Source organism: Podarcis cretensis, assembly GCF_951804945.1.
Source record: "Podarcis cretensis genome assembly, chromosome: 15".
NCBI classification, from domain to species: Eukaryota; Metazoa; Chordata; class Lepidosauria; order Squamata; family Lacertidae; genus Podarcis; species Podarcis cretensis.
This window is the reverse complement of record NC_137185.1, coordinates 24478528-24503738: the sequence shown is the minus strand read 5'-3', so window position 1 is coordinate 24503738 and position 25211 is coordinate 24478528. Positions and strand designations below refer to the sequence as shown.

General features: G+C 48.0%; 1 protein-coding gene across 5 annotated transcripts in view; it reads right to left on the bottom strand.

Moving 5' to 3' along the window:
- Positions 1-25211, bottom strand: part of NECTIN1 (nectin cell adhesion molecule 1) — a 195974-nt gene that overhangs the window by 12919 nt on the left and 157844 nt on the right. For 2 of the 5 annotated variants that reach the window (XM_079954766.1, XM_079954769.1), the window contains exons 7-10: positions 15304-15451; positions 13631-13721; positions 12291-12404; positions 4032-4144 (exon numbers count right to left, since the gene is read on the bottom strand). In XM_079954766.1, coding sequence (XP_079810892.1) covers positions 4032-4144; positions 12291-12404; positions 13631-13721; positions 15304-15451 — 466 coding nt within the window. Of the gene's footprint in view, positions 1-3955; positions 4145-12290; positions 12405-13630; positions 13722-15303; positions 15452-25211 lie in introns of all 5 variants that reach the window. The other 3 variants (XM_079954768.1, XM_079954765.1, XM_079954770.1) reach the window with 2 other exon arrangements.

Here is a 25211-nt window from a genome sequence, read left to right as displayed (position 1 = left end):
CTCTACAGCAATCACAGAAGGCTCTACAGGGCTAATGGCATGGCAGGGAGACAAAGGGAGCAGCAAGAGCAGAGGGAGGCCCACCCAGCTCTATTGACACCCCACATCCACTCCCGCCTTTCTGGCCTTGTTCACAGAGGGGTCCTGTAACCCCAAATGCTCCTCTTTTCCCAACATATATCCAACCCTTCAAGAAAACACCTGGAAGCAGTCTCCCCAAAGCCTTCATCATAAGTTGCCTGGCACAAACGTTTGCCAGACTTAATGCAGGAAAGAGGTCTCTCATGCAGTTTCCCAGGCTGATGTGGCCATGGAGCAGGGATAAAAGGCATCTTGGTCAATATCAAAGCCCTGCCCCCAGACTGACAGCAGACCTTTATGAGCAGCAATGAACTAAAGAGATTGGCACATGAGGGACTGAGGGACTGGTCAGTTTCAGTCTCTCGTTTTTCCCCAGTCTAAATTCAGTTTGCCACATTTGCTAACCATTTTGAGATTTTCTTTTTCTGTTCTTTTTTAAAACAAACTCACAAAGATTCACCAGCATTTTAGTGGACACCTCCTAATGTATACATTTCCACTAATATGCTGCATTTCTGTATGAATATTTTTTGCCAATATATGCACTTTCATGCACACTATTCCCTATTATATGCAGTTTTGTACACATTTGGGGGTTAGAGAAGTGCGTTGTCAAATTCAAAGTGTGAATTTCAAAACATAGCTGCATTTCCACCAGTGTACTGTTTTGGGACATGCAAATAAGGTAAGTTTGAATCTAAATTGTGTGTGTGTGTGTGTGTGTGTGTGTGTGTGTGTGTGATCTATCCGGTGGCTCAGCTTGTTACCTCCCCTCCCCCAGGTCAAATTTGACAGGTGGGTGGTGCCATGTACCTGTCAATCACCACAAGGCCTGAAAATCCCCCAAGCCCTTGCAATGATCTTTGCAAGATCTGACAGCATTTGTAAGCTAATTCAAAGAAGAATTATTATTTTCTCCTAATCTCTTCCAGGGCAGCAGCTGCACCTGCCTTCAGGGGAATCAATAAGCAGTGTGCAAAGAGCTGTACCCTCTGCACCCCCCAGATCACAGAGAAGCTGCTGACCATGTATCACAATGCCCATCATCCAGTGCTTTCAAACCCCATCTCACTTACTCGCCCTCTGCTTCGGTGTCTTTGCTCTCAACCGCATTCAGCATGACTTGCCACTTGCAACTATACTCTGTTGTAAACTTGTGCCCCCATATCTGGCAAATTCTGGTCAATGCGGCAGCTAGACTGGTGACTGGGGGCGGCCGCCGAGACCACATAACACCGGTCTTGAAAGACCTACATTGGCTCCCAGTACGTTTCCGAGCACAATTCAAAGTGCTGGTGTTGACCTTTAAAGCCCTAAACGGCCTCGGCCCAGTATACCTGAAGGAGCGTCTCCACCCCTATCGTTCTGCCCGGACGCTGAGGTCCAGTGCCGAGGGCCTTCTGGCGGTTCCTTCATTGCGAGAAGCAAAGCTACAGGGAACCAGGCAGAGGGCCTTCTCGGTAGTGGCGCCCGCCCTGTGGAATGCCCTTCCAGCAGATGTCAAAGCAATAAATAACTACCTGACATTCAGAAGACATCTTAAGGCAGCCCTGTTCAGGGAAGTTTTTAATCTGTGATATTTTAGTGTATTTTTGGTTTTTATGGAAGCCGCCCAGAGTGGCTGGGGAGACCCAGCCAGATGGGCGAGGTACAAATAATAAATTATTATTATTATTATTATTATTATTATTATTATTATTATTAATCACAGCATTGCTGCAAAGTGCACAGCTGCAGAGAGCCAATGCAAAAATAAATAAATAAATTACAGCCCCCAAAACAAACACTTCTGTGCCTTTTGTTACAGGGGCTGATTTTCTGAGCCTCTGCCTGTCTTGCAGTATTTCATCTTAGGCTTCCCTCATTGTTACAATGCAAAGCTGAACACCTTTGGGCTAAATTAGAGGTGATGTGTACTGTTTGGTGATTTGCACATCTGTCTAGGTCTGGCTCCAGGTTTTAGGGAGCCTGGTCCAACTGCCCGTTGGTAGGCCATGCTTACTTGGAGGTGAGCAGCAGTGGTCTGAGATGCACCAGATAGCTTTGTCTAGCCACCATTTTGATTCCCCCTATCACCCCCAATGGCCTGCTATTCTATGGTGTTCTGAAAAGTTAACATGGCAGCTAGACCCAGCCAAGTGTGCCAGTGCAGAAAAAGAGATATCTTATAGGACATTCACTGCAGACATTGGCAGCAGGCCCTGATGAATTGCTGGAGCCCTGGCTACTGCCCTAGCATGCCAGAGGCTGACAGCAGCCTTGTGTCTGTCCAATTCAGATATAAGAAGTAGGATACATTTTATATTTCAAGAAGGGGTACTTGAGTGAGTGAAGAGATCTGAAGCCTCCACACTCCTTTAGTCTTATCTCCCTGCCCTCCATCACCACATTTCACTAGGTTTTACACATAAGTGGCACCAGGCTTTGCAACTTCCCCCCTCTCTTGACAGGATTCCTGTGTCCTTAACAGCTGCCTGGCTGACAAAAATTCAACAAGGGAAACGTATTCTCTGCCTGGACACCATGTCCATGCCCATAGCAATTTCTTTCACAATGACAAGGCAGTGGTTCAAATGATGGAAGTGAACTCAGTGGACTTTGTGATGGAGCAGAGCCAGGACCCTCAACAGGACTCAGGGCACTGGCTCAGAGTTCAACCACAAAAGTTTCAGGACCATGGACAACAACCCTGCATATGATTGTAGGCAGGAACAAGTTGCCTCAGCACTGATCTACTGCAACCACCACAGATTTAGTCAGATTAATGCTCCACCTTTTGTGCCCTGTGGTGGAGTAATTGGCTCTTTCTAGGTGGCAAGGCTTTGGATGGTGGAGACTTGGTCCATGGATACTCTGCAGGGCTTTCTTGATCCTCTGTTGTCCATTCTTCAAAGTTTCTAGGCCATGGGATGCTAAACTGTGGTCTTTCAGATGCTGTTGGACATCAACTTTTATCATCCCGGCCATTGGCCATGGCAGTTGGCACTGAGTTGGCCAGCTAAATCCCACTTTTCAACACTGTGAGCCTCTCCAAAATCTCTTGCTGTGTGCTCTTGGGTTGGCCTATTAGGACAGACCCTGAAGAAGTGGTGGCTTTTATCTGCACACACCTTTCTTCTTTGTGTTTGGTTTTGCAACTTCTTGACTTTCCAACCACCTTAGATAACTGTACATCCTGGAATCCTGAACTTCAGAAGCCTCTCTAACCTCTCGCAATGCAGCTCTTTGCTGGATTCCTTCTCACCCATCTCCCTTGAGTATCCTCTTGCTCTGCTCAGATCCCAGAGCTGGCAGAACTGGCTGAGGACAGAGGGAATGCTCTTGGCTCTAAGCTCTCATGTGACCTCCCCCAACACAAGTACTCCTTTCCTCCCCTTCTTACAATCAACCTCACCCTAGGCAATCACCAGACCAATTTCAAGTGGTGAGCCAAGTACTTTCTTCTCTGCCTCACCCATCCACTTAGAAAACTTCAAAACCCTCCTCTCACTCTCCCCCCAAAGAATACAGAAGCCCTGTTTCCAGCACAAAGCTTCTGCCCACCCTCCTGTCCTTCCCTCCCCTCTGCCGTACAAAGCAAAAGAGGGAGGCAGGCCATGCCGCCACGAGCTACATGCACAAAGCGCAAGGCAAAAAGCTGGGTTCAGCTCTTGTTCTCTTTGAACAGGCAACACCAAAGGGGGAAACCATCCATTGCAAGGAGCATGCAGGTCCATGGCAAGGAGAAAGAGGGGAGGGGGAAAGATAGGGTGCAAAGGGGGGTGGGGAAGCCATTCCACAAAAGGGGGGGAGGAGGAGGAAAGAGACAGACATGAAGCCAGAAATCAACCGAGAGAGGAAGGACTGAAAAAAACGGTGCTTTGCTTTTGTGTACCTTGAGGCCAGAATCTGAGGGGGGAAAGGCCTACAGTGTCATGCGCTAGCATAAGTTAGCCTGGATGGTTGCGTACTCGACAAGGTCTCCGCCAGCATGGATCGAAGTCCTGGGGCTGGGTGACGTCGCCAGAGCGGAGGTGTCCAACTCTGCGTATTGGACGTCGGAGTCCTTGCTGTTGCCAGAGTTCTGGAGACGAGAGAGCAGTGAGGCATGGAGATGTGGAAGAGGGTGGTGGTGGCGGTGGAGGACAGGAAGGGAACAAGGTGACGACATCGGAGGAAAGTGTGTTGTGTGAGGAAGAGACACGAAGGCAGAGAGGTGTGGAGGAGAGAGAGAGAGAGATGCACACACCCAAATGCACATGGACGAAAACACACAACCAATGGGATCGTGCCAAGAAAGAAACAGGAAGGAAGGAAGAAACAGAGGTATGGGGTGGGTCATGTGTGGGGCAGGAAGACAAAGTGAGGCAGAAAATAAAGAATGACAGTGGGGAAGAGATAAAAAAAGGTTTAAAATGAACAGTAAAAAAACGGCATCGTACATCGCATTGAGGACCTGAATGCTTGCCTGCTCCACATTAACAATTGTATAGCGTATTTCAATTTGCCGTCTTTACTGGTTTCTTCCCTGCAACAACAACCCTTCAGAGTCAGAGAACCGTATAGTAGCAGGGCCATAGTTAGGGCAAAGTGGGTCGCTGCCAGGGGCGCAGGCGAGAGGGGGGCACAAAATCGAAGTCGGTGCTTTTCCTGAAACTGGTGCCCCAGTGCTGCAGGAGGCTCCAGGCTGCTTCCAGCATGGTTCCACTGCTGCTAGGGCAAAATTTTCACCCTCAGGGCCTTGCCGGGGGGGGGGGGAGGGGGGGAGAGGCGGAAAGAAGAGTTAATTTGTCTGTTGCTAGGGGCCCCAATCTGGACGGTTCTGCCAGGGGCGCAAGATCACCTAGCTACAGCTCTGTATAGCAGATGTCCTCTGCCAGATTTCAAGTGGGGAGGGAGATCACCTTTAAGTGCCCCACCTTATATCTATACCAGGGGCTGCTCATGGGCACCAATGTGCCCAACAGTATCCTCTAGGGTGCCTGCAAAAGGACCTGTCTCTCATTCTGCTCTTTCAGATGTGGCAGCCATTTTGTGTCAAGCCACACATTCCATCGCAGCAGCCATTTTAGCAGCTGTCACACACAGCACTTTTGAAAACCCTAAAGGCGCTTGCTGGCCTTCAAAGGACAGGTGGACCCCCTACAGAGAAGAACTACAGCTCCCAGAATCCCCCTGGACAGATGGGAGGACTCTTGAACCAGTGTAAACCTGTGGTGTGGAATATACTCAAAGACCTGGGCCCCCAGGAAACCCAGATCCAAGACCAGCATTCCCTGTACTGTCTCTCTTTGGACACCCGTGACATCAAACACGCCATTCTAAAGCCATGAAAACATGGCAGCATCCAGAATTTGTGCTTGACCAGGTGGATTTTATTATTATTTTTAACATACAAAGGGAGGGACTGTTAGCAGAGGACCCACTTCCTCTCCAACTTTAAGGACTGGGAAATTAACAGTTGAAGCAGCATTGTTGATACAGCCAAGTCTTCAGATTGGGGTGGGGAGTCTCTTAATGAACCTCCCCATTATTACGCCCCCAAACCCCCAATAATGATCTCTCAGCTTTTTCCCTCCACATGAAGCACTGCCTTGTCACAGATATTATGCAAAAGGTGCTTCATTCCAAGGCACCTCCCACCCCTTCTGAAATGGTTCACAGCCATTTACCAGCTGTGGGGAAGCCACTCAAAGAGGTTTATGGCTCCATAACAAGCACTTTAGAGCCTGTTGTTACAAGGGCTGATTTCCTGAGTAATTGCCTCTGACTGCCTCAGAGTACCATATCCCGGACTTGGCTCTCTGTTAACATGGCAGACACTTGGAAGCCTTTGCTGATGAGAGATTAAATAGCACGCTCCTGTCCATCTTCCCATCTTCCCCATCGCCATATATTTCTTAGTCCCTGAGAGGAAGAAATTCAACAGGGGAAGATTTCCCCCATGTATATGTGCAGCAGTGGTCCAAAACTGTACCTATTGAGTTTTCCTCACATCAAGAAGATGTTTTTAAGGCACCACTGTGGTGAACCAGAAGAAAAGCACCAGAGTTTGGAAACCCTGCTTGTGACAGGTAATGTGCACAGCAGCCGTTTTCTGCCAGGACATCTACATAGGGCTGTGGTCAACTCTGAATTTGGCAAGTAAGAGGCTCTCGATGGCTGGACTGCAGGTGTTTCCTGGGTCCACTTTGGATTGTGCTGCTTCTTTTAAATAAAAGGTGGTGGTGGGAAAAGGTCTGTAGCTCCCACCACCTTTACTGTCCTTTAAATCTCCACTTAGAGATTCAACAGCAATCCAGCCTGGGCACACAGCTCTTGCCAGGATTACATTTAGTTTGGCTCTGTGAGACTACAAAACACTCACATCTTCAGCTGCTTTCTCTTCTGGCTACCTGCAGATCTTCAACATACAAGTAGATAAAAATACATCACCCATTGACATCAGCACTAGGTGCCTCAAGAGGAGGGGGCAACACTTTTTTCTAGAAAAATAGGCACTGGTACTCACCATGAAGTTGCTACAGTAAGTGCCACACTTTTTAACAACAAATAGAGTACCTTTGAGTACCCCCTGGGGGAAGAGCACTGGGGGGGGGGATAGAGAAGGACAGACCATAATAACCTGCCACCCTGAAGCAGCTCGGAAGGAAAATATATCGCTGAGCATGCCCAGGGTCTGAGGACTGACTTGCAAGGACCTGTCTCTGCAGGAGAACCAGATTCATCATCCATTCTTTCTCTAATCTGAATGAGAGTGTTCGGGGGCAGGGTCTAGCTGGGGGGCAGGTTCTGGAATGACAAATTAGAATTGGATGCAATGGAAATTTGCAACTAGTCCCTGCAACCACCCTGTTTCTGGAAGAACATAAACATTAGACAAAAATGTCAGTTTCGGTCCCTCTCTGTTTCCTGTTCTTCTAATCTTAAAATTAGTCATGTCCACTTCTGCACAAGTTTGTGATTTATATTTTTTAAGCAGTATTTCTGTGGAAAATCTGTCTCCATTTTTGTGTGCATTTCACTCTAATATACACAGTTCCATACTAGTGTATCATACACATTTTTCTAAAGCAATTTTCTCCAATGTACAGCATTTTCGTGCATTCTTTTCCATAAGCTACATTTTTTTCTGTATGCATTTTTTAAAATGGAAAACTATATCACAATATAGGGAGAAGGACAGATGTCAAAGGACAGCTGAGTTTGGGTTCCCTGAGCAAATTTCTTCCCCAGTCTTAAAGAAGAATGCCACCTATCCCATGGGCAGAATTCCAGAACCTCTCTGTTCATTATAATTTTCTTCCCCCTGATCAGAGTTTTAAGATTAGATCATTGCTCATTTCTACCATGGAAGCTCCATCTCTTTCCTCCCTCCATCCCACTTATTCTTCTTCCCCTGATACTCTTTCCAGGTTCCCCTCTCTCTACCACTTCCCCTCCCTATTTTGTCCCCACCTCCAACCTCCAAACCTAAACAAGTTTCCAGCTCTGCACAACCATCAACCAAAGGGACAGGTGTGCATTCACACATTCTTGGACTAAATCAAATTTAAATGAGGCGGCACTGCAATATTCATTTTTGGGAAAGTGAAGGGCGTCCCTTCCTTAGCATTACTACCACACTGTTTCCAGTCCTCAGTGAACTTCATGTATGATCAGCCATCCCTGCAACTCTCTCCCTCTCTCTAGAAGATGTGGAGTAGCACAAAGAGAAGAGCCCACTGATTGCTTCCTCTCATGCTGAGTTCATATATTGCCAAACAAAATGTTGCTGCTCGGCTTCCCTGCCCCTGGGTAGAGAAGTGGAATGGCAATATTTTGCAGAATGCCTGCCCAGTGGTTGAAGTCGTGGTGGGCCATGGGGGTTGGGGGCAGAAGGCAACAATCCCATTTTACTTCAGGTGGCAAAATGGGATGGGCCTTCCCTAAATCAGTTGCAAAGAAGTTTTCAGAATGTTTTAAACTGTTTTTAGAAATTTATTTTGATGTGTTTGCCACTCTGGTCTCTCCCAAGGAAGGAAAGGCATGATATAGTTTTAAGAAATAAACTAAAGGTAAAGGTAAAGGTACCCCTGCCCGTACGGGCCAGTCTTGACAGACTCTGGGGTTGTGCGCCCATCTCACTTAAGAGGCCAGGGGCCAGCGCTGTCCGGAGACACTTCTGGGTCATGTGGCCAGCGTGACATCGCTGCTCTGGCGAGCCAGAGCCGCACACGGAAACGCCGTTTACCTTCCCGCTGGTAAGCGGTCCCTATTTCTCTACTTGCACCCGGAGGTGCTTTCGAACTGCTAGGTTGGCAGGCGCTGGGACCGAGCAGCGGGAGCGCACCCCGCCGCAGGGATTCGAACCGCCGACCTTTCGATCGGCAAGTCCTAGGCGCTGAGGCTTTAACCCACAGCGCCACCTGCGTCCCTAAGAAATAAACTACAGCACCACAAATGGTCCAGTTGCAATCATTTAACGAGCTAGGGCCATGCCGATAAGTATATGATAAGGCAAGGTGGGCAGGGGGAGATAATTTAAGAAAACTTGTTTGGGATGGCCTTGTTCAGAATATGATGCCCACAACCCTCCAACTGATTTTACACAGGCTGTACCAAAGACCAGGTGGAAAGGCTGACCCCAATTGCAATGGAACACAATCAGAGAAAACCAATTTACAGTTGACCTCTTTGTGCTGATTGCGGTGATGGGGTTGACCCAGTTCCATTCTGAGGCTTGTTGTACCTCAGTCAGTCAAGGAGTATAGCCTTTGGGCTTGTTTTCAGTGCTTGGATTTAAACTGATACAACAGGGGCCTGCAACAAAATATTGCAGCATAGTGTGCTCCTGTTTAGTTCCCTCCAGCCAGCCAGCCAGCCAGCCATACCCTCTTCCAGGTTACTCCTTTCCCCGCTTCATTGATTTCCAATTCCCGAAGCCCTAGCACTCAGTCGACATTCACCAACTGAGCATGCTGAGTCCTCACTGGGCCCTTTGGAGGTTATCCTCCTCTTACACTTCCCCTCCCCTCCCCACTTCTACAAAATTTGAGCTTCCCCCCATGTCTGCTGCTCCTCCCTCTTGCAGATGGCATGTTGAATGTGCATTTTGTGCACCCCCCAAAAGAAATGCCTCTTCCTGAGACTTTAGGAGTTATAGTGGACAAAACTGGCTTAAACAGACCAAGGATCTGATCTGTTCAAAGATCAGCATCTTGAGTTGCTAGTGCTGCCATGCACTTTTATTCCATTTGGCGAAAGCCATTGTTATGTCCCAGGAGATATGGGGAGGTGGCGGCACTGCCTGCATCACCACATAATGCGCAGGCACCTGTTGCCTCCATACTAATGCTGCCATTGTGCTTTATCTGCTTTTCTCCCAGTCCCTGGCCTGACTCTGGAACTGCCCTGCCTGGCAGGGACTAGGGAGGCCACATGCCTCTGGGACTGTTCTGCCAACTCAGAGGACCTGCTGATTTAGGAGTCTGCTAGGAAAGGAGCCAGCTGGCAAACTGACCACAACATCAAACAGCAACCGGCATTAATGTCCAGGGTGATCAGCCTGAGCAGGGCAGACACAAGGCACAGAAGTGAGTCCAATTTCAGAATCTGAGGGTGGTGCAGGAAGCTCGGGCCATGTTCACACCACACAGTGCCTGTGATACGACTTTAAACAGTTCTGGCTTTCTCCTGGCGAATTCTTGGAACTGTAGTTTTCTAAGGGCGCTGAAAGTTACCAGGTGACCGTCTATTCTCCCCCCAGAGCTAAAATTCTCAGGCTGGTGTAACAATCAATCCCTTTTTCCAGGGAGTTCTGGGAACTGTAGCTCCGTGAGATGAATATGGGGTGTCCTAACAAGCAGGGAGCTGCCACGCTAAACGATCAATTTATTACAACTGCGGAACAGATATTATGTGGCACTTGCAACAGTGCCAAATCTGCAGATTGAAGCGGTTGAGTGGGTATCTGTGGGGTAAAGCAATACTGCAAGTAAACTGGTCCCCAGCCAGTTTCTGTATGAAATATCATAAAGGTAGAGAAAGTGCAGTAAAGGACAAGGAAAGTTATTTGAGATTTTTACGTTTAGCCAAAAAAGATGAGGAAGGGAAGACAGGATGGAGGTTTCTAAAATTATCGTCAGTAAGAAAAGAATCAATAGCAATAAAAGAAGACTCACAACACTAGAACTCAGGGTCATCCCATGAATCTGATGGGCAGCAGGTTGGGACTGACAAAACAAAGCGATTCTTCACCAAAGGCGCAGGTAGCTTACAGAACTCACTACCACATGATGCAGTGCTGACTGCAAGCTGAGATGGCTTTACAGAGGATGACCCAAATGAATACAGGAGGAGTGATTTGCCAGAGGCTGATAGCTGGAATGACGGTACAGAAGCTCCAGGGTCAGAAGCAGCGTACCCGCAAATAAGAAACATTAGCATTGAAACAATAGAGAATCATCATCTTGCTCTGCTTCCCAGCAGAATCTGGTTGGTGAAGCTAGGAAGCAAGTTGCAAATGGGCCGTTGGTCTGAACCAGCAGGACTCTTTAAAGCCCAGCTCTTTGCTCTCCTCATGTACCAAGTCACACGATGATCTGCATGGTGCACACTGTTGTTTGGGATGTGAATCGGTGCCCTCCCTGCACCATTTGAAGCTTGTTGTCTAGGGCAGGGGTAGCCCATGTGCCACCTTGAAGACTCCAACTCCCGTTAGCCCCTGCCACCATGTCCAATGATGGGGGGAGTTGCGTTCTAATAATGTCTGGAGGGCACCACATTGGCTACCCTCTGATCTGTGGCTCTGGATCACCTGCAAAGCAGCCAGAATGACACAGTTTGGGGTGAACCGTCACCTCCATCACCTTCCTCAAGGGGCCCACCTGGGCTGGTCTAAGGCTTTGAATGTGCAGCTTTGGGAAGCGCCGAGCGGCTGTCTCCCTTCCATCATGGGCTAGGGAGAAAAAGCCACCTTCCCCCTCCTGTTCTGTATTCCTCTCCCTCCTCCGAAGTGGCCTCTCGCCTGCCTCTCCACTCAACTCGCTTCGCCGTCGGTGACCCCCCAATAATCTCCCTGCTGTCGCTCCTGCTTTGCATTTACCGTCTTCCTGCCTGCAGATGAAACAGATTCATACAATACAAGGGCTTTCAGAAAAAAAAGTGCTGTCCTCATTTAGCAGTCAAGCACCAGCACGCTCCGCTGGCAGATCACCCATCTGCCGTGGCATCCGCCTGCCCTCCCGCCCCCTCTCTCCATGCTCTGTGTCTTCCCAGTCTCAGGCATGCTGGCTGGTGGGAAGCCCTATGCTTCCCCACAGGTAAAGCTCCCCCTTGGGAATCTGCACACAGGCCCCCTGAATCATTGTTGCTTTCAAGCTGGCCTCCTCAACAGTCTGAATCCTGCAAGAGGGATGCAACCAGAACCAACAGCAAAGAGCCGAAGCCGTTGACTCTGGACCAAGACCTGCCCTCTCCCCCTTTCTCGTGTGGTCCCATGGCATAGCCCAGCATCCCAAAGAGGCTACTGCTCTCCTTTCATATTGCACCATCACCATTTTCTCCCAAGCTGATACCCTGGCAATCCACCCAGGCCCTGAAATGGTTCTCAATTCCCATCTCACAGAGTTGGCGAAGTGCTCGCAGGATGTACCACAACAGCCATTGCTTGCTATGAGTGACAGGCTTAAGATTATACAAAGAAACACCTGTGGTTTTTTTGCTTCTCACCCAGAAAAGGAATCATGATGCAACAAGGGGTTCTTGATGAGAAGTTACCTTTTGGGGATGAGTGGGTGGGAGAGACTGGACCACCAGCTGACTACCAGGGTGCTTAAGTTGTATGTCAGGAATGGGGCACCAGTTGCCCTCCAATTGCTTTTGGACTCCAACTCCCATCAGCCGCAGCCAACATGGTCAATGGTCAGGGACTATGGGAGTTGGGAGTCCAGCATCCTGTTCCCCATCTCTGATATATGAAGCAGCATTCCACACTGCATACAAAAAAAATGTTTAGACGAGACATTCCCTCCTGAGAGCAAGGAAGGCCTCCTCTTGAATCAGGAACGGAGACACCTGGGGCACACCAGATGTTGTCAGACTCCAACTCCCATTGGCCCCAACCAGTATGACCAATGGTCAATGAGAATGGGTGTTGTTGTCTAGCTGTTCCTGGAGGAATGCAGGATCCCCATCCCTGATCCATGGAAAGGTCCAGATTGTGGGCAGGCAGTGGCCCCCATCCTTACCATCTTGTCAGAGTGAGGGGTTGGCTCGGTGGCTGCCATGTCATAGTAGGGGGGTTGTGGTGGCAACTTCTGGATCTCTTCCTCTGGCTCCTTCATGTTGTCCAAGTGCACTACCTGTGGTTGGTGGAGTGAGTAAAATTCAAGAGAGCAGATTAGCAACTCTTCACAAATATTATCAGTAGACCATCCTTATTATTTGCCTATTAGAATTATCTTCTTTCCCTCTCTCCCCAACTCCCTTTCCCCCTTAATTCTATTTCATTCCACCCCTTTTCTTTTCCTTGCCAAATTTGCAGATTGAATTACAGTATCCCTTGAAGGAACTATGGAAATGGCTACCTCACCACATCCTACCTCACCATCCTACCTCATCACACCCATCCTATCAAATGGACTCCCCACCAAAAGGCTGCCCCAGATAGGCTGGGCAGAGCAACTCTGACCAGTGGCTGGAGAAACCATGCTTCATTCTGCTTCAGGTGAGGATGGTCAGTGTCAGGTTTTCAGGAGCAGAAGCACAGGGAAGAGGGGAGATGGAGAATGAAGGGGAAGAATCTGAGGGCAGCGTAGGAGAAGATGACAGTGGCCCGAGGGATTCCATGAGCCTCTCCAGCGAATCGGAAGATTCACAGAAGGGGGCACCAGTGGCCAGGGGAAGGGGGTTCCCAAGGGGAACGCCCCAGGAGCAAGGGGGCAGCGGGGACTCCCAGAGCAGCAGTTGGAAATCAGGACCAGCTTCCCCACCAGAGCATAGTGGGGGGGAAGAGTCCCAGGTATCGGGGCCAGTGGATTCCCCACCAGGGAGAGAAGATAAGGCAGGGCTGACCACACCTCCATCGGAGAGTCAGACAACGGAGGGGAGGTCAGATCCGGCCAGTATCCCGGAAGAGGGAAGCAGTGACAGAAGTAGTGTAACGGTCAGGAGGAAGGTCACTGGGTTGGCACGAGAGGCAAGTTCAAATGTACAGGAGCGCGGGACAGCAGAGAATGAGGATTGGGAACCGGGTCCTAAAGCCCGCCGGAGACAGGGGGAGGAGTTAAGCGACTCAGCGTCAGAAGAGTCCAGAAAGGGGGATGCCCCATCGGGCAGGAGGACCCAGAGGAGGAGAAAGCAGCGGAAAAAGTGGAGCAGGGCTAGGATCTTAAACTGGTGTCAGAGGGGAGGAGATTCAGACGGGACTTCGCCGGTCTAGGGTTTAGGACGTAGAGCTGCGCGCTGCGGCTTTGAAATGGAAACTGAACCTCAATAAAGACTTTTGTACATAACGACAGCCTGGCGTTGGTCCTCTGTGAGCTGGGACCTAGGGGCAGCTCTGACAGTCAGCAACGGGGGAAGGTACCTGGATATCCTCTGCTGTTAGGTGGCTTTTCATCTCCTGCTTCCGCTTGGGAGGTGGGGGAGCAGGTTTGTGGGAGGGGGGAAGGTCAATCCTGCAGGAAGAGAAAATGTCAGCCATAGACACAATGCAGGGCACAGGAACATCCCAGAAAGCCTATTTTGTGAGGTTCCAGCCTTCATCTTAGGGACGCGGATGGCACTGTGGGTTAAACCACAGAGCCTAGGACTTGCCGATCAGGAGGTTGGCAGTTCGAATCCCCACAACGGGGCGAGCTCCTGTTACTCGGTCCCTGCTCCTGCCAACCTAGCAGTTTGAAAGCATGTCAAAATGCAAGTAGATAAATAGGTACCACTCCGGCGGAAAGGTAAACAGCGTTTCCGTGTGCTGCTCTGGTTCGCCAGAAGTGGCTTAGTCATGCTGGCCACATGACCTGGAAGCTGTACGCCGGCTCCCTCAGCCAATAAAGCGAGATGGGTGACGCGACGCTAGAGTTGGCCACGACTGGACCTAATGGTCAGGGGTCCCTTTACCTTTACCTAGCCTTCATCTTACAGCAGAGTCACTAATGTGGTGCTTTTGGGTGCCAGTGTGCTCACTGATACCTCCTATGATGCTCGTGAAAGGTCTCTGTACCTAGCCTTCATCTTACAGCAGAGTCACTAATGTGGTGCTTTTGGGTGCCAGTGTGCTCACTGATACCTCCTATGATGCTCGTGAAAGGTCTCTGTAAATATCCCTGCAGAAATCCACCATCTTCTCCCCTCCTGCTGAGTTCTTTGTTTGCATTGGATCAGCCTCTCCCAAATTGAACACACACCCTTAGACATGCCCATATTTCACTGGATGCCAGGACTGGATCCCTCCCACTTCAGTTCTGAACAGAGGAGAGGAGCAAAGAGCTTCTCTCAAGGAGTGAGCACGGTGGTGGCTGATGTAGGTTTCCCCCACTTAGAATATTATTAAGCAATCCCAGTGTCTCCACAATGAAACTGGCTCCATGTACAGAGTGAGTCAAGGCTGATGTGCCATTGGTGCATAACTGGCATACAGGAATGGGCTCAAGTGGGGAGTGAGATGCATTTACAAAAATGGACAGGCCATGCATTGTCCTGGCACAATAACATTTTCCCTAGAAACCCTATTCATCTCCAGGGATGCTTTGAGAAGCTGCAGGCAAGGCAGAGGAGAGAGGGAGGTATGTTCAAATGCCCTCTGAAGAAATAATATTTTCTTTACCAGTACTAAGAAAATGGTCCCGTTAAAAGGGGAAGCAATGAGATGAAGGCTTGCAAGCCCAGGACAGGGACTTGCTAAAGCTATTTGCCTCTTAGAGTTGAAATTAAATGGGCAGAAAGGGTGGTCCAGAGAGTGCAAAAGTGAATCCTCTACATTAGATGTACATCCATTGGATGTATCTGATCTCAATGCATCCCATTGATGGGGGCCTCAGGTTGCTCTTGAGCTGTGTCATGGAAGATCAGCACCACGGACAGCTCTTTCCTACTATTAGAGGTGCATAACATGGTTCCTCAATCCAGGGAATCCCATGCAATAGCATCTTCCACAATTGGTGCCCTATCCTTTTATTGGCCCATGCAATCTCAAAGTTGATCCTCCTCCTTCTTCTTCTTGGGAGAACAGCTATGGGGTTGTGGTGGGCGTGTGGTACTCACAGATCATTGTCAGTGTCAGAGCGGCCCTTTTGCTGTCGCCTGTAGACAATGAAGACAGTCACAGCCACGCTGATAATGAGGGCAGCAGCAGCAACAACGCCCAGGATTCCAAAAATGCCTCCTGGTATCCCTCGGGGCAATGGCTTATCTGTAATGAATAGGAAAAAGTAGTATTAGGCACTAAGATCATATAAGCAACGTTCTATCATTTCTCATTTGCAGAATGTTCCAAGCCTGCAAAAAACAAAAGAAAATGTGGAGTATTACCCTTACATCAACTCTGCATGGTAGGCCCTTATCACACCATTTACTCCCTTATTGGGCAACAAAGGGAAGGGTTGCAGCTCACTGGCAGAGCATCAGTTCTGCAAGCAGAAGATCCCCCCCATCCAATCCCTGGTATCTCTAGGTAGCTCTGGGAACATCCCCTGCCTGAAACCCTGAAGAGCTGCTGCCGGTCAGTGCAGGTAGTACTAAGCTGGATGGTGTGGCTCGATATAAGGCAGCTTTGTCTGCTCCTATGACTCTTGTCTGCATTTTAATTCTCATAGCAAAGTTGACTTCGATTAAATGGTATATAAATGCTGTGAGACATGTGAACAAATAAATAAAAAAAAGGGGGAGCAATATCTACAGGAGTGTTAATACTCTGAGCCCTTGCTTCCTATGCTCAGTTTGTATATATGCATAAATAAAGCCATATATCATAAAGATACCGTCTGAGCTTCATTCCAAGGAATTTAAACCTAGGTAAGTGCAGGAACCTCTGGAGGCTCTCCCTGCTTAGAGATTGGCATGGTATACACACACACACACACAAACGAACAAACAAACACACATATATGATGAATATTTTTAGAACCCACTTTATTTCTGTGATCGTAAGTTGTTTTGAACTGTTTTAAATATTGTATTTTAATTGTTGTAGCCTGCCCCGGGACCTTAAAGTGGAGGGTGGGTAAACAACAACAACACATGTTCTAAATAAATAAATGATAAATAAATAAGAGCGCAAAGTGGCTTGGAATGGGTGGAGGCAGAAGTACCAACCCATTGTTTCACCCTGTGCAAATTGCACCCCTCTCCCTACCTCTTTGCAGCAGAAAATCAGTATTGGCTGTGAGTCTCAGCCCAATACGCAACCTAGAAACTGACCCATATTGAGTCAGTTTATACCTGCTCAGGAAAGGTGCTTCTTTAGCTGGTTCCCCAGCAAGCAGATGTGCACCCCCCCACACACACAAATACCGCCTCTACCTTCCTGTGATCCCACCAGTTGTACATCTTCATCTCGCCAGGCTGTCATCTTTCCCGTGTTTGCTTGTCTTTGTTGAGTTGTTTTATTCTCCTGGCCCTGATATACTCTCACGTCTTTTTTAAAAAATAAAGCTGCCTGCCGGGTGATAAATGGATCCTGCCGGGCCTCCATCATGCAGCGACAGGTTCCTTCTGAGCTCCAGCCCTTACTGCTCTGTTGGGGAAATGCCTTGATGGTGAGGAAGAATGGGCAGTGCCTTCTGTAGAAGGCAATGTGATGATGTTGGGAGGGACACGGGACCAAAAACCCAGGACCCGCTGGTTCCGGGTTAGACTCCCATTCTTAGGCCAGTTTGCATGTGGATGTTCAGCAGCTGACGATGAAACCCTCAGGTGTAGTCTTTCATGTGTGAATGAGCCAAACGCAGCTAGAACTTTAGTGCCATCTCCCCTCCCCACTTTTATTTCAGCAGATCCTGTTCACCCATTCAGGCCAGCTCCACACAGACAACAGAATGAGGTGGTACATTGGAAATGGCACATTTTCATACTGGAAGTGGAGGTGGGTTATATTTTATGAGGAGGGAGGGAGGGAGGGAGGGGGAAAGGATAGGGAGGAAAGAGGAAAGGATAGGGAAAAGAAAAAGAAGAAAGGAAGGGATAGAGAAGGATGGAATTAGAAAACTCTGCCATCTAAGACTTTGGGAGACCAGAGTTCAAGTCCTCAGTTGGCCATGAAACTCATTGGGTAGTCTTGGGTCAGCCACTGCCTCTCAGCCTAACCAACCTCAGGTGATTGTGGGGATTAAAGGAGGAAGCAGAGAACCATATAAACCACTTTGAGCTCCTTTCAGAAATAGGTGGATTGGGACATAAACGCAATAAATAAGTGAAATGCATAAATAAATGCAATAAATAGAGCTAGCAAGGAAAAATGTTCTAGCCCAACCTTTCCTGTGCTTTCCTACTTTTCTACATTCAGAGAGTCTAAGCTTTACTTGTACAGGGGACATTCCATATTCATTCTCTCTCTCTCTCTCTCTCTCTCTCTCTCTCTCTCTCTCTCTCACACACACACACACACACACACACACACGACTGTCTAACATGTTGGACTCAACTTCATTTTGCTTTATGCTTACAGCAGGTATGAGAAATCTGTGGCCCTCCTGATGCTGCTGAACTACAACTCCCATCAGCCCTAGCAAGCACGGTCAGTAACTAGGGATGAGGGGAGTTGTAGTTCAGCAACATTAGGAGGGACAAAGCTTCCCCACACCTGGAACAGAGCAAGCCTTGGCTGTAAATAATCCATGGTGTGTGTTGATAACCACACACAGAGAGAGAGATTGCAGTGAGTGACATTCTCTGTCCTCAAGCTTATAGTGAAGACATGAAAATGAAAACGACAAAACGAAAAGAGAGGAGGAGGAAGGAGAAAAATGGCAAACTCAATCACTCATCTTAAGTAACAGAGTTCTTGTAACAACCAGCTTAAGATTTCAAGGAGAGGAGCAGAGAAATGTTGTTGGTTTCTCAGCTGAGACCATGGAGAGGCCTTGTTTCCCTTCTCTCTGTTATAGCCAAGTGACAATTGTTGTGTTATTTTCCGCTGCCTCTATCTTCCTTTCATTTTAAAATTTCCATTTCTCATTTCATTTCATTGTACTGTATTGTTTATTGGATGGCTTGGTTTAGCCGTTTTATATTCCTGTGCGCATATTTGATAGTTGCATGGCAAGAGAAGTAGTATATTGGTTCTAGTCTGGACCAGAAAAGCAGAAAAGAAGCAGTGTGGAAGCAGGTTTCAACTGAGCATTAGGAAAACCTTCCTAATGGCAAGAGCTGTTGGGAACTGGGACAGATCTGCCCTGGAGGTAGTTGAGCCGACACCTGTCATGTGCCACCATCACATCGTGCATTGCAGAGCCATTTTGCATTCATTGGTGCATTTGGCCAGATGATTTCTGGCTTACTCCTTCCCACTCTATGATAAAAAAAAATCTTCTTATAAGGAACTCCATAAATAAATATGAAAACAAAGGTGCAAAATCCAGCACCCTCCAAATAATTTTTGGGGTGTTGCTGAAATTCTGGAGCAGCCCAAATTCCAGGAGCCTTTCTACCTAAACCAAAGTCACATTCGTATTTCCAATTGTTATTTGCTTATTTTTGGCATTTAAATGCTGCTTAATCATTAGCATATCTTAAACGGAGTACATAAATAAAGACCACACCAAGTCAAACAAACAAACAAACAAACAAACAACAACAGCCCTCAATTAAACTGAGTCCTGTTATTATCTAAAAATGCCTGCTGGAGCAAGAAAGGTGTTGTTCAGCAAAGAGGATGCCTGTACAATCTTAGCCCGGAAGCTTGGACCCACAACATGGAATGTGCAGCTTCTAGTCGCTAGGAGCTCTGCCTCTGAGCCAAGCAAGGGCACCAGTAATGACTCCCCCAAAATCTCAGTGGCTGGGCTCTGATATAAGGGACTAAGCAGTGCTTCTTTGCAATGTCAGATACAAAGATGACCTCAGCCTTCACATAGTGGCATTCAGTATCCCTCTTATCCTGTCCTGTCCAAAAAGATTTCACACAGTGCTGAACAGCTCTCTTCCTTGCAGATCGTTTGAGAGGGCTCACCCTGTAAAATCAGCCAGAGAAGACTCAATGAAAAGGGAACAGACGACTCAGTCAACGCCCTCCCCGCCATGGAGATGGAAGGCCCCAATCCAAGTTAGGTGGTGGTGGGGATACAGAGACTGGGGTTGACCTCAGAGTGTGAAAATGACCTTCACATTCAAAGGCAGGGAATTCGGAGGGGGGGTTGGAACCGGGGTGGGTGGGGAGGCTGCGTTGGGTGGGGGGGAGCTTGATGGGAAAGGGCTTTGAAACATATGATAAAAGGATTTAATTTGCTCTACCTTCCAAGCTAATTAAAGTTGAAAACCAGCTAATTGGTACTTTGTACTTCCAGCTCCAGTGGTGATGAAAGGGAAAGATAATTGCAGGAGAGGAGGGGGGAAATTAAAATGGGGGGGGGAGAGGGCAAAATGATCTGATCACCTGCAAATAATGGAAGGGTGAGGGAGGAGAATAGAATATGTAGCTTGTAACAAAGCACATCCAAGCCTGATGTCTTAAGGGGTGTGTGTGTGTGTGTGTGTGTGTGTGTGTGTGTGGAGAAACACTACAGAGATTATCCTTCTCCTAACATCTGCTGACATAAAACAGGCATGTGAGCGTTACATTATGTGAAACAGAATTTTGTGACACGCCAGTGTGAGCAAGCCAAAGAAGCGAGCTGCTTTCATGAGGTCTGACAGCACGGCCCATCAAACGGGTTCTTTCCTGCCTTCCGTGAAGGAAGCAAATCTTCACAATCAAGTCGAAAGGTCCCCGTGCTAGATTTTGCCGTCGTAAATGCGGCAGCCTTGTTCCCACTTGTGACCATTGCGTGGATGAAGACATTTTTGGAAGTGCTGCCAAACATTTGAGATTTTCTGTTCCATTCCTAAAGGTACAGGAGCTGCACTATCTTAATTTCAGCTGATGGCCCAAACCTGGGGAGTTGTTTTTGGACTCCAACTCCCATCAGCTCCAGCCCATGTGGTCAGGGATGATAGGATTTGTAGTCCAGCAACATCTGGAGGTCCACAGGTCCTCCACCCTTGCTCAACCCCATAGGTGGGGAACTTCTGCGTTTCTAGATGTTGCTGGAATACATCTCCCTGACGGTTGTCTCCACTGGCTGGTCCTGATGAGAGCTGGAGTTCAGCAGCATCACATGTGCCACAGGTTCCCCTTCCCAGTCTCTGGTCCCTGTGCCAACAATATCACTGTAGGTATTATTAGGAGGCAGCATACAAATGAAGGGATACAGTGATAAAATTGCTGTTAAAACAAACCACTTCCACAGCAGTTTGTTGTAAATTATTTGGGGAGAAACTCTTGTTGAGTAAGAACACAAGAGTGTGCTGGATCAGGCCAATGGCCCATCTTGTCAAGTATCCTGTTCTCAGTGGCTGCCTGTGGGAAGTCCTTGAGCAGGACTTGAGTACAGAAGCCCTTTCCTTTTCTGTGGTTTCCAGTAACTGACATTCAGAAGCATTACTGCCTCCAACTGATTGAGCAATGGACTCCCTTAGTTTATACCCAGAACCAGGTGCTAATCTATCAACTTCATATATATATATATATATATATATATATATATATATATATATATATAATTTTTATTAAATTTTCTGTTTTACAATTTAAAATACTCCGTTTACATCCTTAAGATATCAACGACTTCCCTTCTTCTCTTCTCATGGTTCATTTTACATATCATAAATCCCTGCATATTTTACAGAAACTATACTGTTCAGTATTCCATTACTGCATCCATCAAAACTTGTTTACGCAGTTGAATTTATCTTAATGTTGCCAGCGTTTTCAGCTGTACACAATTATTTTCCATATATCCAATAAACGTTTTCCAATCTTCTTTAAATGTATGTTCTTCTTGTTCTCTTATTCTAGATGTTAGGTCTGCGAGTTGTGCATATTCTGTCAACTCAAGTTGCCATTCATCTTTAGTTGGGACATCGTTTGTTTTCAAATTTTTTGGCTAGCGAAACATGGGCTGCAGTAGTGGCATACATAGGTAAAGGTAAAGGAACTCCTGACCATTAGGTCCAGTTGTGACCGACTCTGGGGTTGCGGCGCTCATCTCGCTTTACTGGCCGAGGGAGCCGGCATACAGCTTCCGGGTCATGTAGCCAGCATGACCAAACTGCTTCTGGTGAACCAGAGCAGCACACAGAAATGCCATTTACCTTCCCGCCGGAGCGGTACCTATTTATCTACTTGCACTTTGACGTGCTTTCAAACTGCTAGGTTGGCAGGAGCTAGGACCAAGCAACAGGAGCTCACCCTGTCACAGGGATTCAAACTGCTGACCTTCTGATCGGCAAGTCCTAGGCTCTGTGGTTTAACCCACAGCACCACCTGCATCCCTAGTGGCATACATAAATAACCTTTTTTGACACCTGGGAATTTCAGTCTGAATTATCCACAACAGAAGGGACTCTGGTCTATCGACTTCTTGGTCATGTGGATCTTAGAAGTGTGGCAAGGGGAGAAAATCTCCTTTCCGCATCTCTTTGCATACCTTTAGGTATACCTCTCCCCCTGTGTCCTACACCCAGCCTTCTCTGCCCTCCATTAAACTGCATGAGCCTGGGTGTCACCAAGATGAATTGGAGCTGTTGGCAGTTATCGTAGTGCAAGGCCGATCTTCTCCCTTCTCCTTCCCCCTCCCGTCCCCGTCCTCTACCTCCCCTGGCTGTGTGTCACTCTCTTTCTCTCCTAAACTACATTATCCCGTAAATAATATTTCTGCTTCGAGACAGCTCACTTAACTGCCAGGCCTAAGCAGACAGCCGGAGTGATGCGATATGATCCCTTTGACTACATTAGAGATTGTGGCAGGGAAGGAGATGGCAACAAACTGGGGGGTGGGTGGGGGAACGATAGCTTTGGCTGGGGGGATTTTTCCCTGTGATGGATCGGCCCCTAATGGCCCTCCTGATAGCAGGTAGCAAGGGGAGGGGGGTGCCATCAGCTCCCCTGGAAAGGCTGTAAATCTAATCAGGCACTTTGATTGGAAAGGTCTTGACGGAAGGGGAATGGGATACAGAAATCAATGTGAACTTTTGCTGCAAGCCGGAGTGAGGGATGTGTGTTGGCAAAAGTGGAGAGAGGAACACATGGATGAGAAGGAAGATGGAGAGATGAGAAGGAGAAGGAAGGATTAGGGTTGCCATATTTCCAAAAGTGAAAACCCAGGCACAAATGTTGCTGAGCGTTGTTTTTTTTTAGTTTTACCCAAAGTTGTTGGGCTTCCCCCCCCCAAAAAAAAAACTAAAAAAAGAAGATGTTTTAAAGCTTTTTAAAAAAGAAATTCGCCAAAATCTACACTTTCTACATGAGTTGCCATATGTCCAGATTTCCCCAGGCATTTCAGCGATTTCCGCCTGGACACTGTTTCCAACAACTGAATTCTGGTTTGTCTGGGAAATTCCAGATGTATGGCAGCCCTACCTTAGATGGCTGTTTGGACACAAACAGTAAAGCAAGTTCCTGTTTTAATATCTTGAACCTGCCTTTCCAAATTTCTCTAGGCAGCATACAGCACAGCATTAGGGATGGAGAGCTTGTGGTCCACCAAATGTTGTTGAACTTCAGCTCGCATCATGCCTGACCCCAGCTGCGCTGGTTGGGGCCGATGGGAGTTGGAGTCCAGCAACATCGAGGGGAGCACAGATTCCACAACCCTGTTGGAGCAGGTCAGCCTTTTTGTCTCTCTTTCCTAAGATTGTCTACTCTGACAGGCAGGTCTGTTTCCCAAACCTTTCCTAACTGGAAATGTCAAGGATCTAAATGATCATGCCTCACCACTGGCCATGCTGGTTGGAGCTGATGGGAGTGGGAGTCCAACAATGTCTCGAGGGTGGTGGGTTCCCCATCCCATAAACAACAACAACAACAACAACAACAATTTATTATTTATACCCCACCCATCTGGCTGGGTTTCCCCAGCCACTCTGGGCGGCTTCCAACAAAACACTAAAATACAATAATCTATTAAACCTTAAAAGCTTCCCTAAACAGGGCTGCCTTCAGATGTCTTCTTAAAGTTTGGTAGTTATTTTTCTCTTTGGCATCTGGTGGGAGGGTGTTCCACAGGGCGGGTGCCACTACCGAGAAAGCCTTCTGCCTGGTTCCCTGTAACTTGGCTTCTCGCAGTGAGGGAACCACCAGAAGGCCCTCAGCACTGGACCTCAGTGTCTGGGCAGAGGTGTGGAACACAAGTCCTCTGAGTAAAAGGTAAAGGGGGTAAAGGACCCCTGGATGGTGAAGTCCAGTCAAAGGTGACTATGGGGTTGCGGCGCTCATCTCGCTTTCAGGCTGATGAAGCCGGCATTTGTCCACAGGCAGCTTTCCGGGTCATGTGGCCATCATGACTAAATTGCTTCTGGCGCAACGGGACACTGTGATGCATGCCAGAGAGCACGGAAATGCCGTTTAAAGGTTGAGGGCACCGGGAATATATTTAGCTTGGGGGAAGACTGAGTATGTGATAGGATTCTTTAAATACTTAGATATAAAAGTGGGCATACTGTAGCTCTTGGCTGACCCAGAAGCCTGGAGTATATCTTCAGATACAGGACAGCAGATTTCATGTCAACATTAGGAGACATTTCTTAAGAATAAGAGATCCAGACAGTGAAACCAACTACATGGAAGGTTGATGGAGCTCTCGCTGCCAGCCAAGGCTTGGGCAGCCATTTCTGGAGGATGCTGTAGCTCAGGATTTCCTCCATGAAGCAGCAAGTTGGACTAGATGTCATTCATGGTCCCCTCCAGGTCTATGAATCTAACTCCAAAGTGCCAAACTCTCTCGCATCCTTTGTCATGTTATTAAAAATATAGCCTCCTCTCCTTTCAGTTTGAAGTCCAACCCTGTAACACCCCTAATTGTTTCTGAAAGGCAGCAGCCTGATTTCTTCCAGAGCATCATTCCACGGGTTAGGAACCATTACCAAAAAGACCCTGCTCTGCACCTCCATGGTACAGTCAACAGAGCCTCCCCATCAGATTGCAAGAATCTGGGTGATTTGGTATGGGAGATGGTAGTCTTTCAGATGGTGTGCTTCTCAGCTGTTTAGGGCCTTATAAGTCAAGATCAACATAGGGGCATTATACGGAGTCAGATCGTTGGTCTATCTAGCTCAGTACAGTGGTATCTCGGGTTAAGAACTTCATTGGTTCTGGAGGTCCGTTCTTAACCTGAAACTGTTCTTAACCTGAGGTATCACTTTAACCTGAGGTATCACTTTAGCTAATGGGGCCTCCTGCTGCCCCTGTGCCGCCGGCGCATGATTTCTGTTCTCATCCTGAAGCAAAGTTCTTAACCCAAGGTACTACTTCTGGGTTAGCGGAGTCTGTAACCTGAAGTGTCTGTAACCCGAGGTAAAGGTAAAGGGGCCCCTGACCATTAGGTCCAGTTGTGGCCGACTCTGGGGTTGCGGTGCTCATCTCGCTTTTATTGGCCGAGGGAGCCAGCGTGGAGCTTCCGGGTCATGTGGCCAGCATGACTAAGCCGCTTCTGGCGAACCAGAGCAGCGCACGGAAACGCCGTTTACCTTCCCGCCAGAGTGGTACCTATTTATCCACTTGCACTTTGACGTGCTTTTGAACTGCTAGGTTGGCAGGAGCAGGGACTGAGCAACGGGAGCTCACCCCATCACGGGGATTCAAACCGCCGACCTTCTGATCGGCAAGTCCTAGGCTTTGTGGTTTAACCCACAGCACCACCCGCGTCCCACTATATAAACAAGCAAGCAAGCAAGCAAGCAAGCAAACAAACAAACAACAACAACAACACACTGGCTGGCAGCAGCTCTCCAGGGTTTTAGCTGGGTTCTCTCCAATTCCTACCTTGAGATGCTCTGGCACTGAGCCTAGGCCCCATCCCCAGGACCTCCCTGCGGTTCCCTGCCTTCCAACATCTGCCACCCGAGGCAGCTGCCTCACCCAGCCTAACAGTAGCTCTGTCGCTGTCATCAAATGATCCCAAGTTCGGAGTGTTAGAAGA